Below are 19055 nucleotides of genomic sequence, written 5' to 3'. Positions count from 1 at the left end.
TCTTAGAAGAAAACATGGGGAAAATTTTCCTGACATTGAATTTGGCACTGACTTAATGTGTATGATACCAAAAGCACTGGCAACATAGTAAAATTAGAGAAATTGGACCTCATACAAATTAAAATCTTTTGTGCATCAAAGGACACTATCAACAGACTGAAAAGGCAACCTAGAGAATGGGAGAAAATGTTTGCAAATCATTTATCTGATAGGGGGCTTGAATCCAGAATATATAAAGGACACTTATAACTCAACAGTAAAAACAAGCAATCCAATTTGAAAGTGGGTAAATAATATGAATAAATATTTCTCTAGGGAAGATATACAAATGATGAATAAGCACATGAAAGGATGTTTCACATCATTAATGATCAGAGAAATATAAATTAGTCCCACCCTGAGATAACACTTCACACACGGTAGGATAGCTAGCATCAAAAGGTTGGAAAAGAACCAGTGTTAGTTGGATCCCAGATAGACCACCGGTGGGAAGGTGTTATGGTATGGCCACTTTGGAAAAACTTTCAGTTCCTGAAACAATTAAACAGAGTTATCTTATTATACAACAACTTCACTCCTAGGTATATACCCAAGAGAAATAAAAACATTCATCCACACAAAAAACTTGTTCATGAGTGTTTATAGTAGCATAAAAGCCAAAAGATAGTGACAACCTACATGCCCAGTAGCTAATGAATGAATAAACAAACAGTGGAATATTATTCAGTCATACTAAGGAATTGTGATATGTACTACTGCAGGGATGAACCTTGCAAACATTATGCTAAGTGAAAGAAGCCAGTCACAAAAGTTTACATATTATATGATTCTATTCATATGAAAGTCTAGAATAGGGAAATATATAGAGACAGACAATAGACTAGTGGTTGCTTAGGGCTAGGGTGGGGGATGCAGGGATAGGTTGGGGATAGCTAAAGGGTGCAGGCTTTCTTTTTGAGGTTATGGTTGCAGATACCTGTGAATATACCAAAAACCACTGACTTGTGCACTTTAAATGGGTGAATTTTGTGGTATGCAAATTATGTCTCAATAAAGTTGTTAAAAATAGTATGTTAGATGATGAAAAAAGTTCTGTGAAGAAAAGTGAGCTATGAGCATATAGGACCATCTGTTGAGGGAGTCCTGAAATTTTAAGTAGGATTGTCAGGGAAAGCTTGAGAGACTGAAGTAGTGAGCCGTGTTATTGCAGCAGCAAACAACAATCAACTTTTATTTTTATGCATTAAGGTCTCAGCTTCTCCAGGCTAGGCTCAATGGAAGCTCTGTTAATCACAGATGGGCTTATGTATGAGCCTAAGGATTGGAAGGCAGTCAGCTGACCTGGGCTGGGCCCATATTGATGTCTCAATTAGGGCATCTCTCCCCTTCTTCCTGGCATGAGCTTACTTGCCTGAGCCCTTCTTGCTATGACAGTGGCGGAACACAAGAAGACACAGATGGGAACACCAAGCCCTCCTAAAGCCTGGGTACAGAACTAGCACACTGAAAGTTCGTTCTCATTCTGTTGGTCAAAGCCAGTTATGTGGAAGAATCCAGAATCAGCGCGTGGAGAAGTACACCACTTGTGGAAATGGAGGTAGGAAAGTGTTGACCAAGACAGCCTTAATGTTTCTCTTTCCTGTCTGAACTTTAGGCAGGCTCCTTCCTGACTCCAGACCCTTGACTTCCCTTTTCTTAGATGATTTACTTTAGAACACTTATCATTGCAAATTCTTTTTCTGGACCTTTTTCAGACTCAGGAGCAGCACAGCGTGCTCACCCTGTGGATCAGCATCTCCCCACTAAGGTACTTCAGTGATTTTCTAATAGCTCATCTCAGCACTTAAAAACTCTCCCATTCTTTGTTTCAGTGGAGTTGGGTTCAGGCTGTGTTCTGACCCCTACCCACCCACTACAATAACCTCAAATAAAGTCTCTTGCCTGTTTAACTTTGTCTGGGGAAACTTTTGCTTTGATAGGTGAAGAGTGAATATTTTGAATAGTCTAATTTACCACAAAAACCACTACAATAATGTAGTCTAGAGATGGTCATCACTTGGATCAAAATGATAGCAGTGAAGGAGTGCAGTGGTCTATTTGTTGACCCTTGAACAACATGGGTTTGAACTACATGGGTCCACTTATACAAGGATTTTTTTCAATAAATATACATATAGTACTGTAAAAGTATTCTTTCTTCCTTATGATTTTGTTCTGTTTTACCTAATTTTAATATAAATTATGATTTCCTTAAAAACATTTTCTTCTCTCTACTGTACTTTATTGTGAGAGTACAGTATATAATACACATAACTTACAAAATATGTCTTAATCAATTATTCATGTTGTTGGTAAGGCTTCTGGTCAATAATTGGCTATTAGTAGTTAAGTCTTGGGGGAGTCCAAAGTTATATGTGGATTTTTGACTATGTTAGAGGTCAGTAGCCCAACTCCCGAATTGTTCAAGTCAACTGTATATTTTTTTCTCCCTTTCTACCTATCATCTATCTATTTAATCCATGTCTATCTAGAGACAGTAGGATTTGTTTGGATGTGATATGGAAAAAAAGGATGGATTAATGATTATATATTTTTTGGAAATAGTTAACTGGAAGGATAAAATTCTGTTAACTTAAGCAGCACTATGGAATCAGCCTGTTTGGGGAGAATATCAGGAGCCCATTTATGAACAAACTAAGTTTAAGGTGTCTACTATTAAATATCTAAGAGAATATGTTGAGGAAGCAGTTAAATCTAAAGCTCTGGAGTTCAGGGCAGTTTAAGCTGCATATAGAAATGTGAGTCAAGTGAGTGTAAGTGGTATTTAAGTCTGTGAGAATAGTTGAGTGACCAAGGGAGGAATATAGATACAAAAGAAAAAAAAATAATGTAGATGACTAGGCCCTGGGTTTTCATGATTAGAGACAGTGAATAAATAGGAATCAACAAAGGAGACTAGGAAGTAGTGGCCACTTGACTAGAGGCAAACCAAGAGAGGGTATCTTGAAAGCCCATTGGATGATGTTTTTTAAGGGGTTGATAAAGTATGTCACAGGGCCCTGAGACATTAAGTAAGGTGACACCTAAGTTTTGACCATGAGATTAGCTATTTGGAGGTTACTGAAGACTTTGATTGACATTGTGATGACCTCAGAAGAGAAGTTCTTATGAAACACTTTCTCTAGCACTCTTGAACTCAGGGAACATAGTCCAAGTCTTTTATACCCCTAATTTCTGAGTGTTTTACTGATCGTCATGCTTTATTTGAAATATACATCCCCTAAGGATGCCCATGGCTCCTCTGATGTCATGACTTTTTTTCATTCCTCTGAGCCTGGATGTGGGTGAGGTGTCCTTTTGCTTGTTGTTATCTGCTCATAACCATTATGCATTCCCCCCCACTCCTTGCTTTAGGTATTATTTAACTTTGAAGCTGTTGCTCTACCAGCCACTTTTTTCCTGCTAGTTTCAGTTATCTGCAAACTGCCATTTAAACTAAATTTTTGGAGATTTTAATATCTAAATCACCATCATCTTCTATACTTCTACTGTTAGCTAATTCTGGTTCCCATCACCTACAGCTCTCTTTCTCATTCATTCTGTTACAAACATACTAACCTTCTTGGTATTTCTTGAACACACTAAATGCAGTTTTGTTCCAGGACCTTGTATGCAATTTCCACCAGTTGGAATTACCCAAGTTATTTTCAGGAAGCAGTGTCTCACTTCCCAGAAATTACTTCTTCGAAGTCACCTCAAGGAAGCTTCCTCTAAACACTAACTGAAAAATAACAAACTTCCACCTTCACTCTGAGAGTCCTTGTCCACCTATCATTCTTCATTTTTCTTTTTTTCAAAAATTTTATTTTTTTATTCATGAAAGAACACAGAGAGAGAGAGAGAGAGAGAGAGAGAGAGAGAAAGAGAGATAAAGAGGCAGAGACACAGGCAGAGTGAGAAGCAGGCTCCATGCAAGGAGCCTGATGCGAAACTCGATCCCGGGACTCCAGGATCCTACCACGGGCCGAAGGTAGACGCCAAACCACTGAGCCACCCAGGGATTCCCATTCTTCATTTTTCTTAATAGTATTTATTACCATCTAATATATATATATTTATATATTTATATATATATGTATATATATATATACATATATATATATACTAATTAACTTATTTGTTGGCATCATCCCACTAGAATGTATGTTTCTTGAGGGTAGGTACTTTGTTTTATATTCTCCTGTATCCTCAGCACCTAAAAATAATGCTTGGCATTAAGTTTTTGAGAGATTAGGTAGCTTCTCCAAGGCTTCTCAAATAGTAAATTAATAGAACAAAGACTCTACCAAAGGTCTCTAAATAAAAATGTATGTTTTTAACTAGTACACTCAACATCCTTTTGGCAGTATCATGGTAATGCAAGACTAGTTTAGTAGGTAAATGATGCAGTATTAATCAGAAACCAACATACAAGAGTAAGAAGAGGGATATTGAACATCATCTGTCTCTAGCTTCAGGGCTTTGGAACAGAGAAGCAAAGCTCCAGGCAAGACGGTAGCTAAAAGGGTAAGGGTCAGAGTGAATTATCCTACAGTAAGTGACTTACATATTCGGAGAAGCAACTGGTGGCAGGCTTGGTTTACTGAAAATCATAAGATAAATCATGTTACATTATCCTGAAGTATTGATTTAATTGATTATAAGTAGTTAAACATTGTGCATATGAAAGCAAATATATATATATGTATATATGTTAAAGCATATACATATATATATATATATATATATATATATATATATATACCTACTAAATTTTGTAATAGACATTAAAGAAGACCTAAGTAAATTAAAATATATGTCAAGTTCAAGGATGGAAAGATTCAACATCATAAGAATGTAAATTATCCCCAAATTTATCTATAAATTCAATACTATAAAAATCAAGATTCCAACAAGATTTTCATGGAAATTGGTAAACTGATTCTGAATATTATTGGGAAGTGTAAGTGGCTAAGAATATTCAGAATTTTTAATATTTTATAAAAATGAAGAAGCAGAGAGTGGAATTTACCCTACCAGATATCAAGGTTTATTTTGAAGCTTTAGTAGTTAAGACAGTATGAATCTAAAGAATAGATGAATTAATGAACAGAATGAAATAGTGTCCCAAGATAGACCCACATAATATAGATCATTGGTATGATAAAAATTAGGAAAGGAAGAACAATACATGGAGCTGGAAAAAAGTTATTCATATGGCAAAAGTAAATTGAAACTATATCATACCATATACTAAAATCAATTCAGGATGGATCAAACTCAAATATCAACACTTAAACTGTAAACCTTTTTGAAGAAAATTTTGGTGAATATCTTTAAGGTTTTGGCATAGAAAAAGGGCTTTTAAACATTATACAAAAAGAGTTAATATAAACGAAAATATAGGTACACTTAACTTTATTAAAGCTAGGAACTTGTATTAATTAAAAGACGTCTTAGAAGTCGCAAAATGGCAAATTACAAACTGGGAGAAGAAATTTTCAATTAACATAACAAACAAAGTATAGTATAAAGAACTTCTAAAAATACTTTTAAAAGTACCAACAAGTCAATAGAAAAAATAGGCACATATTACAAATGCACATTTTATAGAAGAGCAAATATATACAGTCAATAAACCTATAAAGAAATATTCAGCTACATTAGTTGGGGTAGAGACTGCTAGGTAATCACCAAACATTTCCTTTTCTTTTTGTACACATAGGCAAAATAAAATTTCTACTCTTTCCTGCAGCTAGGAGTGGCCATGTGAGCGAGTTCTAGTCAATGGTATGTCAGTAGAAGTGATGAACACAACTTCCACATCTAGTCCCAAAGACTTCATGAATAATCCTCTCTCTCTTTCATTTACATCCTTGAGGCTATATGTTGAAGGAATAAAACATTCCATCAACATAGGTCCCCGAATGAACCTGTGGAGCAGAGCCTGCACCACCAGTAGGCATAATACATGACTGTACATTAATAAAAAATAAAACTTTATTTTGATTAGCCACTGAACATTTGTAGTTTTCTAGAACATCTAGCACTACTCTAATTAATACATTAATAATTAGGAGAAAAATTAGGGCCATATGTCAATAAATATCAACCTCATATATTTCTATTATATATTTGTGATGGGACTGAAAATTAATGTAATTTCTTTGGAAACTATTCTGCATTACCTAAAAAAAGTCAAAACTTATATACCCTATACCTCAACATTTTTCTTTTTAGGATAAACTCAAGAGAAACTCTTGTGTATGAACACCAAAAGAATGTTCATTGTAGCACGGTTTACATTTGCAAAAACCTGTCAGAAATCTGATTGCACACCAACTAGAACAGTCATGGTTTTTATAGTCACACAATTGAATATTATGTAGTAGTCAAGATTAATGACTCAACAATATGAATGAAATTTCATTCATTTGAAATTTAATTAAATGAAAAAAAAAAAGGAAAAGAAAACAAGTTCTTGGAGCACCTGGATAGCTCAGTTGTTTAAGCATCTGACTCTTGATTTTGGTGGTTCAGGTCATGAGATCAGCCCAACTCAGGCTCTGCACTCAGTGAGGAGTCTGCTTGTCCCTCTCCCTCTCCTTCTGCCCCCACCCCTGCCTATCCCCAACTCATGTGCTTCCTCTCTCTTTCTGAAATAAATAAATAGAAAAATATCTTTAAAAAAACAAGTTCTAAATGATTACTTACATCACAATGCCTTTTTATAAAGCCAGAAAGAATACATAAAATGAGATGAAAATGACTTTTTAAAAAACTGAATGATGAACACAGGAATTGTAATGGTGGCTGCCTATGTTGTGGAGAGATAGAAGGGTGGAATCAGAGAAGACCACAGAAGTAAATATAAGCTGTTGTAAAGATTCTAGTTTTCAGAGATACCTGGGTGGCTCAGTCAGCTAAGTGTCTGACTCTTAGTTTTGATTCAGGTCATGATCTCAGGGTTGTGGTCTCAGGGCTGTGAGATTGAGCCCTGCGTTGGGATACCCCTGAGTATGGAGCCTGCTTAAGATTCTCTCCCTCTCCCTCTCCCTCTCCCTCAGTCCTTCCCCCCACCCCCGACTCGCCTGCTTTCCCTCTCTCTCAATGAAAAAGATTCTAGTTTTCATGTTCAGTAGTTTCATGAGTGTTATTACATATGTATTATATATAGTTATATATGGGTATCTATATATGTATACACACACAGACATGTACAACTATAACAAAACAAATGCACAAAAGAATACCATGCATGTGCCAATTATGGGAAGGTCTTATGAAGGATTTTGATTTCAATCTTTGTACCTGAAAGTTGAGCATGATGATAGCTTGAGAGATACTCAAATACCTCTGCTACTGCAGACTCACAGGCCAGTAGTAAAGATACCTGAGGGAATCATGGGTGCCCCCTGCCGGCGTCATAGTCTTTATGAGAGGCTATGGTAAAAGTGGAGGGTCAGACATTTAGTGCATTATTACTGAGCCCCTGCTAAGGGAGACTCAGGAAGTGAAGCAGGACTATTCAGAATGCAAATGTCACCAGAGGATATGGCTTTTGAGGGTGGGGATTGGCAACAGGAGGGCAAATAGGCAAAGGTTACCTCTACCTGATGTTCTTAGTTGTGAATCAGTACTGATGTGTCAACATCTGTGGACAGGGGTTAATGACTTTGGTCATGGGCCCAACAGCTCACACAGACAAGATGGGTAATGTAAGCCAGAGCCATGGGAGGTATGGTTTTGACAGTCACAGAATTTTTGAAGCACCTTTTCCTGACTTGGGCATATTTTTATTCCTATATTGTAAATGAGTAAACAGAAATTCTGAGAAATTAAGTGGCTTTCCTACATTCAGCTTTTAGCTATTGAAGAGCTCCTTCTTGGATAAAGATCTCAACTTCAAATCTTCCACAAAGTGCTTCCCCTATTGTTTATGGCTACTGAGGGACATAGTGGGAATTTTACTTAATATACACAAGAATTTTGTGAGGAGGGGTTACTGCCTCATTTTATAAGTAATGAAATTAAGGAACAGAAAGAGTAAGAAATCTGTACTGATTTATATCACATATTGGAAGCAAAGCCAAACATTCTAATCCATGGTTTACTAAATTTCCATTGCATTAAAAAAAAAATACCACTGCTGCCCAATAAGGTCACATTTATCTATGCTCTTCAGGATCCAACAACACCTATACTCCCCAGGATTGAATTTAAAACTGAAGGGTCCATATTCCCTATATGCTACTTACCCCCACCTCAGCCCACTGGGCCTCTTTTAGAACTTTCATAGAAGTATGTCCTTGGGAAAAATTTGGGCTGTCTACTAGGGAAATTACTACATGTCTACATTTCCTGACTTTGGAAGTCTGAAATTTATTCTGTCACAAAACAAGAAGTATGGCGACCACAATTCTCCCTTCTCAAAATAAAACAGTTGGGGTTTTCTTTCTGTTGTCTGGATTCTGGGGCTTACACTTGGTGTATAATTCTGTTTATTTTTTTTATCAACCATAGTCTCAGCCTCTCGCCACTCCTCAACTGCAGCATTTATTCTTTGCTAACACCACATCTGCTCCACCCCAAACAAATTATTTCTGGTAACTTCCTTCAAACAACTTCTAACACTTAATATATTACCTCATTAGCCATGTCAATTGGACAAAAATTATGAGACCTAGGAATATAGAAACAGAACCTAGTATTGTAACTAAAAATTAAACATTAATTTTCTTTGACAGACATCTGATGATATACACAGTCATTGTGGTATGTTGTCATTATTGTCATTAGACACAAATGGTGAGCAGTTTACTTAGGTGACTATAATTTTTATTAGTTTTACTACAGTCTTCTCTTATGGTTTAATTCTTGTTACTCCAAACACAGAGGCATGTCACTTTTACTTTCCATTTACTGAAGAGAGTATGAAGTTGATGTTTTGTTGCAAGTGCAGAGAATTGCCAGGATGCCCCCAAGACTTTTCTGCTTTTTTCTTGCCTTTCTTCCAGTATGGCCAAATGAACTCTGCTTCCTCTTGCATATGATTGCCACTTGTCCCTGGTGTTCCCTCTCTACTCTCGCTACTGTATGTCTACTTCTTGCCTACACCCTATGTTTCCTTGAGCAGTCCTCTTCTGTTTTACTCCTTGGTCAACTGGACCACTTCTGGGTTGGTGTGATGCCAATCAGTACAAGGCTATAACATCTTTGGGTCATGAGGCTATACCTGGTAGCAGGGTCTCTCTAAACTGCAGGTAGGAGTATCTTGTGATCATTGGGGGACAGGAGACTCCTATAAATTCTTAAAATGCTTAAAAAGCATGGTCAGGTAATAAAAACCTACTAAAATGGAGATTCAGGTCAAGACCAGGAATGTTTAAGCTTGAGTGTCAATTCAGGGCTTTGTAGAAAAATATTGATAAAAAAAAAAAAAGAAAAATATTGATCAGTTTGCTTGGTCATCTTGGCTGTCTGGTTTCTTTCTTTCTTTCTTTCTTTCTTTCTTTCTTTCTTTCTTTCTTTCTTTCTTTCTTTCTTTCTTTCTTCTTAAGGATTTTATTTATTCATGAGAGACACACACAGAGAGAGGCAGAGACATAGGCAGAGGGAGAAGCAGGTTCCCTGTGGGGAGCCTGATGTGGGACTCGATCCCTGGGACCCTGGGATCATGCCCTGAGCCAAAGGCAGATGCCCAGCCACTGAGCAACCCAGGCTTCCCTGTCTGGTTATTTTCAAAGGGATTTCCTGGAAGATTCCTGTCCTGGCTGGACCCCTTTCCATTCCTGTGAACAATGCTATCTCTGCTCTAAGCTTGGCTCCAGGAACCCTTCCCCAGGCCTGGCCTCAATTCAGCCTGAGGAGGACTCTGCTATCCCACCTGGAGTGTAAGTCGGGAGCATGTGAACAAGGATCTCTTAGGAACAGAGATGAGGTCAGGGAGCTGAGTTTATCTCTCTTCTATCCCTGCTATTCTAAATAATGTTTTCACCTATTGAGTCTGCAGTTTCTCCCCAGTAGTAGAGGCATGTGTTCTGAGGATAAAACGGACCCTGGCAACAGCCTAAACCCTGTTGATCAGTCAGAAATACTCAGTTCTGTGGAAACAGACCTTGCCATTGTATTAACTGAGTTGTCTCCGTAAAATGACCCTGTCTCCTGGGTTAGCACCTAATCCCCCAGAGCAGAAGATCATTTCCCTACATGGGCAAGGACCTCTCCTAGTAGATAGATGGAGAAAGGAGTCATTGACAGATGCCTGGTACATATCTAAAAAGAGTCACAGGTGTGACGCTCACAGGAAGTGGAGTCTCAGGGGACTTGCTGGCCTAGAATGAGGAGTTTGCCTCTGTTGTGTGTATGCAAGTCTATTTGTGGAGGGGCTGGAGCACTAGCCCCAAGGATGAGTTAGGGAGCTCTGTTAGTGACCTGTGGAGGACTGACACACTAATTTGATGCTCTGTGTGTCCTGGACCAATCCTAATTATATTCTTTTGCTTTCTCCGTAAGTGTATTTGTCGTTCTTGTCATAGGCCACAGAGAACTGCAATCATTTGGCCTCCTTCTCACAGATCCAGCGGAAGTTGACATCACAAGGTGCAGCATCATATGTATTTGTTAGGCCAATGGTCACACAGTTGAAGTTCTGATGCTGATTGGTAATGCTAAATGGGAGAGAAAGTGTGGTGAAGGCCCATCATTTCAGCCCTGCTTTTTACTGATCCACGTCCCCAAATCCAGCTCCATACTCGCCCTTTCTTGTGAGCTCTCCTGTGAGTGTTTGTGGACTCACAGTCTTGGACTAACTCACTCTTGTACTTGGTTAGAAATACCACATCTGTCTTTTGCTCTCAGAAATAATGTTTTAATACTGTATGCACTACATTCACAGCAGGAGGGCCAGGAGGAGGAGGAAAGAGGAACCAGCTGGCTTTAGAAGAAAGTGTGTTGACTTTCTACCTCTTTTTCTGTCATTCAATCTGACTGGAAAGAGTCGGGTTTCATGGAAAGATCATTACTTTTGTAGTCGAATGCATGTGGAATTAAAATGTGGCTCTTCCATTTCCCAGCTTGGTGATAATCAGTACATTTTTAAGCCTCTCATCCTCAATTCAACTGTTAAACGGAGATTAATAAAAGCATTTTCTACAGCTTCTTTGTGAATACTTTAGGAAATGACATGAGTAAGCGCTTAGCAAGTGACTAGCATTTAGTAGACATTGAATGAATCTTAATTTCCTCTTTCTGTGAGAAGCCCCAGTTATAGATTGGGGAACTGACTTACATTCTGTCTGACAACATCTTGATACATACACCAGGAATGTCATGTTCTCCATCAATGCTCATGTCCATGGAATGACACATAGAAGATATCTCTTGGGAATTAAAGCTCATAGTTTTATGGCACAGACATATGCTAATAATAACTTTTTTAAAAAAATAACCTTTCTTTATATAAAGAAGCCCCATCTGGGGAATTTATAAGAACTTAGTAATAAATTATGGTCTGTGGGTTAAATGAGACTTATGAGATACATCAAACAAATGGAATGTAGGTGGATTTGTTTGGATTTTGATTTAAACAAAATAACTCATTGTATGAATAAATACCCTTCTACTTACAAATGTTTGATATTTTTCTTTATAAAAGTTTACAAAAAAAATGTGTCTCTCGAAATAGATGGGTGGAAGTAAGGAGAGGAATAAAACAAAAAACTAAGTCTCAGCCTTTGTGTTATTCCAGGACAAACCCACTGAATCTCAGGTCAGGTTTCTTTAGGCGAACTAAGATTCTCAGAAAAAATGTGAGATATTCACATACTTGCCATTGAACATGGAGTTGTCTATCCAATGCCATCTGTTCTTTTCTTGCTGGTATAAGCCAATAAAATACTTCTCAGCACCAGTTTTGTCCTGGAGAAATTTCTAGAAGTTAACCAAAAATAAACAGTTCAACAAAAAAGGTGTTTTTTTTTTCTTTTTTCTGCAGTCTTCCTTTGCCAACAGGCCCTAATTATATCTGATTCTGGGAACAAGAAAGGCTGGTAAGAGACTCTGGATCTGGCTATAGCTGCCACTCACATAACCCCTAGAGTTGTTTTCAGTAGATACGGAGCGCCAGGATCACCTGGAGGTCTTGTTAAAACACTGCTTGCTGGTTGGTTCAGTAGGTCGGGTGTAGGGGACCAAGAGTTTGCATTCCCAACAAATTCTCAGGGATCACACTTGAAAAATGAAGAGGAAGGATACTGTATGATCTAAAAGAGGGCAATTTGAAATACTTCTTTTTTTATTTGGAATGCTTCTCTGCATAGAAGTATTTCATTGCCAGAAATTTTACATTCCAAATGAGGTTGGATCAAGTGAACTTCTTCAATAGTTACCAAGGGAATACAGTTAGGGAGTTTTAAAAGTGTGTTGAGAAATAATCAGTGTTTTTGAGTATTTGCTAAATTGACACCAATCCATGTTATCATAGTTTCTTTATTAAACTCATGAATCACAAATCATTCCAACTAGAAGTCTGGGAGTCCTTGGGCTCTTCCCTGTACTTTTCACATACCTCCTATAATCAATAGGTATCCAAATTCACTTGGATATTCCCTCCATACCCAGAGTTGTTGCCTTTATTCCTCCTTTTCCAATATTCTCCTTCCCCCAAATACCTCATTTCATTATTCTTTAAAATTATTGTCTCATTTAACAAAGATTTCTTGAATGTCTGGTGAGCTGTGGTCCAAGGCAGGGGATATGAAAGCAAATTAGTGTCTCCTTAAAGAAATTATGATCTAAAACAAGGGTTGGCAAACTATAGCCAGTGGGCAAAATCCAGACTTTAGCCTGTTTTTGTAAATAAGGTTTTAATGAAACACATGCAGGCCCATTTTTACATGTCATCTATGGCTAATTTTGAGCCACAAGGGCAGCATTAAGTGGTTGTGATAGAGACCTTATGACCCAACATACATAAAACATATACTATATGACCATTTAAGAAAAATTTGCTGACCCATGGTTTAAAGTACAGGTTCTTAACCTTTAACTCTCTTGCTCGAAGTCATGTATGATTACCAAGGGGATCCCTGAGGCTGTTGGAAATTTATTCAAACTATCATGCCAATATGTTGTTTCTGGGATTCTATAGATTTCTGGAGATTTCTGTAGATTTTATCACCATTTTAAAATGTCAGTGATTCCAACATGGTGAAAATCCACAAGTCTAATAAGAGAAGATAGAGGAGTTAACCAGCATGGCAACGAGGTGTCCCAGGTGGAATGCTAGGGAATATGTACTAGATAGAGCACAGGCAGAAAGGAAGAAGTGATCAATTCTACATGGATTTGGGCTTTTTCTAGAAAGACTGTAGATGAAGTGGTCCTGGAGATGGACTCTGAGAGATAGCTGTTTGTCAGGAAAACACAAGGGGACGGCATGGGTCAGGACTGGACTTTCTGGTGTGGAGAGATTTGGATCACAGGTAGTTTGCTGAGCAGTCTGGGGCATTTTGAGGGACTGCAAGCTGCTTAATGTGGTTGTGCAGAGGTAGAAGGGAGGTGAGTGGAGAGATAAGACTGGCAAGAAGGCGGATGCTAGACTGTATAATGCTGGAGAAACCAGACTTTAACCCACTTTAATTTGGAAAATGGCACAGACAGTTTAGAGTTTTAGAGATGTTATTGTGTGGGTTCTATAGAGGATAGGTAAGAAGGGGCAAAATCAGGGGCAAAGAGATGAGTTAGAAGAATTTGGAAGAAATCCAGGTGAGATATGAAAAATTTGCTGTGGGGAGAGAGGAAAAGACTTGGTTAGCAGCTAATTTAGGGGAGAAGAGAAGAGGTAAAGTCTCAGAAAACCATCGCATTCAATCTTGGGTGGAATGACTGCTCACCAATACTTGGAATATAAAAGGAAAAACCAGTTGAGGCAAATATAATTTGGCTCAGTTTTGAACATGGTGAATTTTTGGTGCTTTTGAAACATCAAAGTAGATTTTGATATTCTGTTTGGTCCAGAGAAGACTCATTGGGGATACCGACTTGAGATCACTAGCAAACCATTGGTGTGATGAGCTTTTAATGGAGAATGCCAACGAAGACACTTGACATGCACCAGAACTTGAGGGTTGAGTAGAGAAAGAGGCTGTAAACTTCCTCTCTCAAACCTCTTATTCCTCTCTTCTTTTCTCCCTCCCAACCCTCCTGCCATTTTACTCCTGGCTTTCTACTGTAAGGCATTTCCCCTTTCCATCTGTGTACTCAGCCTCAGAGGATCTGTAGCATCCTGACCCTTGCTCTTTGTTGGACACCTGCTACCAAAATTCAGAAAGGGCCCTTTTATGAATTTTCCTCAACCACAGGAGGACTTTATAGAGTAGGAGTGAAAGATGAAGGGCAGAGAAGCCGGCGTACAGTATCTCCCACATGCCTAGCACTCAGCAGATGCTTAGGATTTGAAGGAGAGGCAACTATAAACTTAAATAACTTATGATCTAAAATTGATTAGAGTGTGGGTTTTAGAGCTAGTAAGATCTCAATTCAATCCCGCCCTGTCACTTAAAAGGTATATGACCTTCTAAGGTCAAATTATTATTTTGTGCCCTAACTTCCTCATATATAAGATATGGATAATAAAACCTCCTCAGAATCGTTAGGAGGATAAAAAGAAATAGTAAAATAAAGGATTTTGCATTGTGTTAACCATCTTTATTATCATAATTATGCACTGCAATCCCAGTTCTATGACCTGATTCTTTGGTGTTCATATGGCTGATTTTGTTAATTTGCATCTTCCTTATTTATGAGGCTGACTTGCATGATACATTAAGAGCTCACGTATATGAAGTCTTCTATAAGTTTTAAGCAACTCTTAAACACATTTGGGGTTATTCCCTGCACTTTAAATATCCTGGCCCATCCTCAGGATACCAGTGCACCACTAAGCCTCATGGGAGACACCAAAAGTGTGGATTTCCCTCGCTCAGGATGATCTGAGGAATATACGCCAATGCTACTGAGAAGAGTCTCTCACCTTCAAATTCAGAGCAAGGAGCTGGGACTCTCAGCCAGTCACCTCCCCGTTCTTCACCTCCACCCTGCCCCTGTCCACTAATCACATTGCCCCACCATCTCCACCTGCTGTAGGGTGGGCTGCTTTACTGCATCATCCCAGTGCTCTCACCAGTTTTTCTGGTGTGTCGACAATGGCCAAAGTGGATGCTTCTGTTTTGCAAAAGTCCCTGCTTTTGTTCCAAGGCAGTTCAAAAGGGGACAACCAAAAGCATCTTCTTTGAAGAAAATACCACGTCCTGGAGCAAGCTAAATAAATCCAAGAGAAGAGAGTATAGGATTAGTAGTTTGAAGTGTGAACCTTGGAACTGAGTCAAACCATAGTGAGGCTTGAGTTTCTTTATAGCAGTCATATCAATGTAAATTATTTTTAATCCCGAAAGAAATCCCATGCAGTCTAGTCTGAGTTTTCCTGTGGACAGAGTGAAGAGGATGAATTAGAAGGTCTTTATGGCCCCTTTGGGCAAGAAAGTTCCATGAGAAAGGAGGCAATGGGTAAAGTGCCTAAGAATTCAGCACATAAAGACCTGGGATGGAGAGGAGAGTATGATCATGCAATTTACCTGTTCTAGAACTCTCTGTGGGAACTGAACTGACATCACTGCTCCCAAAAGTCGGTGACACTGAAACAGAAGCAAAGGACGTGGGATATTGGCAGACACAGAGGGAGGTGAACATCTAGAAATTTCCTGTGGACAGAGAAGAGTCCATTTGTTTCTTTAAATATAAATAAGGGAATTGATAGGCCTCTAAGAAGCCTCATTTTTCCTAGGAGCACTGTCTGGCCAAGTGGACCATGCAGTGGCTTTGGAAGCTGGTGAAACCCCTTCTCTGGTGCCCAGTTATTTGTCCTGTGTGGCTGAAGACCACTTTAGTTTACCCAGACGCCACATCAGCTACTTCCAATGACAGGAATGAAACATACCAGTTAGTATTCACTTTTTATTTCAGTTCCCAGTTCAAAGGTTCTTTGTAATATAAAATAACCTGGTTTTTAGGAGAAGCCATGTGGGGATTATAACTAAACAGAACTCCATAAATAAATATTTCATGAATTGCTTCCATATAGCTCACTGTACTGGGAGCCTCAGTTGATAACAAAGTTGAACAAGAAATTATCTCTCTCCTCAAGATGTATGTAGTAATAAATGTTTTAAGATGAAGTGAGAGGGAGGTCCTTGGATAAGCTTTAAGAGGAGGAAGGTTTAATCAGGAGAGCCACGTCTCAATCATCACTTTATGCCCCTTGACTTCTGGCATGGGGACTTGTGCTTCATAGGAGATGGCTGACTGATAGCTCCTGTTCTTATTCTTCTATCGTTGGTCTAGCAGAGCGCTTGGAACACAAAAAAGTGCTGAATACAATCTTTGAGTTTTACTGTGGGACACAGGTTGGGGTTTTTTGTTTTGTTCTGGTTTGGTTTTGGGGATTTTTTTCTTGTATAACAATTCGTTTAGGTGTACAACATGTCAGAGTTTATAAAGTCCTTTCCTATGACATTACAGTGATTATATACCAATCATCCTCATACCCAGCAGAAAAATCAAGGATCAAAAATTTTGATCAGCTTAGTCTGGGTTTCCTATCTATAAAAACAAGGGAATTAATTAGAAGATCTTTTTTCTTTTTTTTAAATCTCTGAGTGTACTGCATTTATTTTTCCCGCTTTATTGAGATATAATTGGCTTAAAACATTGTGTAAGTTTCAGGCGTACGAGGTGATGATTTGATTCATGTATGTGTTGCAAAATTATTAACCACAGTAAGGTTAGTTCTAACCTCCATCACCTCACATAATTACCTCTTTTTTTTTTTTTTTTGGAGTGAGAACATTTAAGATCTACTCTCTTAGCATCTTTCAAGTAGTGTACAATAGAGTATTAACTATAGTCACCATGCGGTACGTCAGGTCCCTGAACTTATTCCTCTTATAGCATATCTTTATGGACCCTCCCTGCAAATGAATTTCTTGGGAAAGGAAGCCTTGAGAAAGGTCTGTAAGAAGTCTGCACACATGAACTGAGAGGGTCAGAGGACATCATTATCATGTACATTACCTCTTCCATAGATCTCAGTGGGAAGGAGGCTGTCTTCACTTCCGCCAAAAATCTGTGGGACTACAAAGAGAATCAACTGTTGGCTCAGCCCCAAAGGTGGCGGTAGAATGAATATAACAAACTAACACCCCCCCCTCCTCCCCCCGCCAGGGCTGCTGGGGCACCATGACTCTTGCTGTGAGATCTGGAGCTCTCTGACTCAGGTCACCAAAGGATGCATAGATGGGATTTTTTTGCAAATGTGTTTACTTATTCATATTCATATTCATTCCTGCTCTTTTATATGGCACTCATTGTGTCTTCAGTTTGGGTCAAAGGGAAGATGCCTCTTACCTAACTGCTGTCTTTTACTCACATTTCCTTCCTCATTTATGTTCCCCACTGGTTCCTGGGGCCGGAGAAGATTCTTGCAGCTATGGAAAAACCCTTTCCTATGAGGCCTCTTCTAAGCATCTGGATGAAAGTTTCTGTGGACATAGAGGGACATTTCTCTCCCAGTAAAATCCCATTACCTCATCATGCTGCTCTTCAGCCTTATCATTGGGTTGAACTGGCACTGATTTTCAAGTTTGAGGAACAGTAACAAGCTGATGAGTATTTCACCTCAGATTGCCCAGCTAACACTGCAGTGGCAAAACCTTTGTGTGGTGTTCTAACCATCAGATGCTGGCCAGTTCTGTATCTCCAAGGCAGACCGAGGAACCTGGCCCATGGTGTGTGTCAGGGAGTGAGAAGAGTATCCTCAGTTGCCCCTACACTGGGTTGTTGCCCTAAGGTGGAAAGACTTAAGCATGTAGCCTTTATAGTCAACTTTGCATTCTGAGAGGAAAGTCAAAGAATAAGAGAGAATGTGATTGGGATAAGAGGTTGCTCAAATACTCACAATATAGCAGAAATAAGGTCATCCCAACAATTTTAAGCACCACTATGGTAAGCACAGAGATGATCATGTGCCAGTTCATGATGGAGGAGCTGAGGAGACCTGTGGGGAGTAGAGCACAGTCCACTTTTAGGATCTGGGAGAAAAGAAAGGCTTCTTTCAGTAGGACACATGCCTTTCTCAGAGCACCCCTGGAGGGCTTGGAAGGCAGTTGTGCCATTGACAGCTAGCTTCAAGAATGAGATCCAACCCATGCCTAGAAGACACACAGGATCTTGTACTGATTGGGAGCCTTTGAACTTGGCATGGTACCTCTCCTTCACCCATATCTTAGCTCTAGATTTTAGCCCTCTCTAACTATGGCCTCCTAAACTCTGTCTAATGGAGTAAATCCTCTCCTGGACTTTGAGAATCCTTAGCTTTGAAATGACCTTGTTCTCTAGGACCTTCTCTGTGGTATTGGCCATACTGACTTCAATTGTCAGAAGTCTCAGTCTCCAAAAGACTATGCCAGGACTCTGACAGACAAGACAAGTGTCTTTTGGTATTGGAAAAGGGTCAACAATCGTACAGTGAAGACAAACAGACTCACCTGCTCTCTCTTGGGAAGGCTGGCCTAGTTTTCAGGTGAGGGTCTTCTCGGTGGCCTTATGTTTGGTGTGGTGGGCAGAGGCACCTTCAGAGAATATGGTCTTCTGTTCAAGCACTGCCCTTCTTTCTTTACACAGTCTCTCTATCTTGGCAGCATCCCTGAGTAAAGGCCTCTTCCTGTTCAGTGTTCTTGGCAATGGGAGTGGGTGGCGCAAGGAGGGGAAGGGAGTTTATAGCCTCTGCAAGAGGAAGCTTCCTACCAGAGGGTTTCTAATACAAGGGAACATTTTTTTTAAAGATTTATTTATTTATTTATTTATTTATTTATTTATTTATTTGAGAGAGAGAGAGTAAATAAAAAAAAAATGCACAAGGTTTGGAGGAATGGTGGAAGTTGAAGAAAAAGTAAGGCTGG

The 19055-nt window shown here is 39.0% G+C and overlaps 2 protein-coding genes across 3 annotated transcripts in view; one reads left to right on the top strand and one right to left on the bottom strand.

Annotated features, from left to right (window-relative positions):
* The first annotated feature begins 1433 nt into the window (after nt 1-1433).
* Nucleotides 1434-19055, top strand: part of MGAM (maltase-glucoamylase) — a 136725-nt gene continuing 119103 nt past the window's right edge. Inside the window, exons 1-2 of one of the 2 annotated variants that reach the window (XM_072762837.1) lie at nt 1434-1597; nt 1755-1807. The gene's annotated coding sequence lies outside the window, so the exon portion shown is untranslated. The remainder of the gene's footprint in view (nt 1598-1754; nt 1808-19055) is intronic. The other variant, XM_025982204.2, reaches the window with a different exon arrangement.
* CLEC5A (C-type lectin domain containing 5A) lies at nt 8856-18844 on the bottom strand. The gene is made up of 7 exons (XM_025982228.2): nt 18642-18844; nt 18053-18151; nt 17170-17229; nt 15675-15734; nt 15224-15360; nt 11867-11970; nt 8856-10709 (listed from the first exon to the last, which is right to left on the bottom strand). Exons 2-7 carry the CDS (start codon nt 18129-18131, stop codon nt 10595-10597), a joined length of 555 nt encoding a protein of 184 aa, XP_025838013.1. The 5' UTR covers nt 18132-18151; nt 18642-18844; the 3' UTR covers nt 8856-10594.

This window comes from Vulpes vulpes, chromosome 7, assembly GCF_048418805.1.
Source record: "Vulpes vulpes isolate BD-2025 chromosome 7, VulVul3, whole genome shotgun sequence".
NCBI lineage: Eukaryota > Metazoa > Chordata > Mammalia > Carnivora > Canidae > Vulpes > Vulpes vulpes.
Note: the sequence above shows the minus strand (reverse complement) of the source record. Positions and strands in the feature narration are given on the sequence as shown.

Coding starts and splice junctions, on each gene's coding strand:
- CLEC5A (XM_025982228.2), bottom strand. CDS start 18,131: ATGAACTGGCACATGATCATCTCTGTGCTTACCATAGTGGTGCTTAAA. Junction 11,971..15,223: donor TCGACACACCAGAAAAACTG/GTGAGAGCACTG, acceptor GTTAACTTCTAG/AAATTTCTCCAGGACAAAAC. Junction 10,710..11,866: donor AACTCCATGTTCAATGGCAA/GTATGTGAATAT, acceptor TCTCCCATTTAG/CATTACCAATCAGCATCAGA.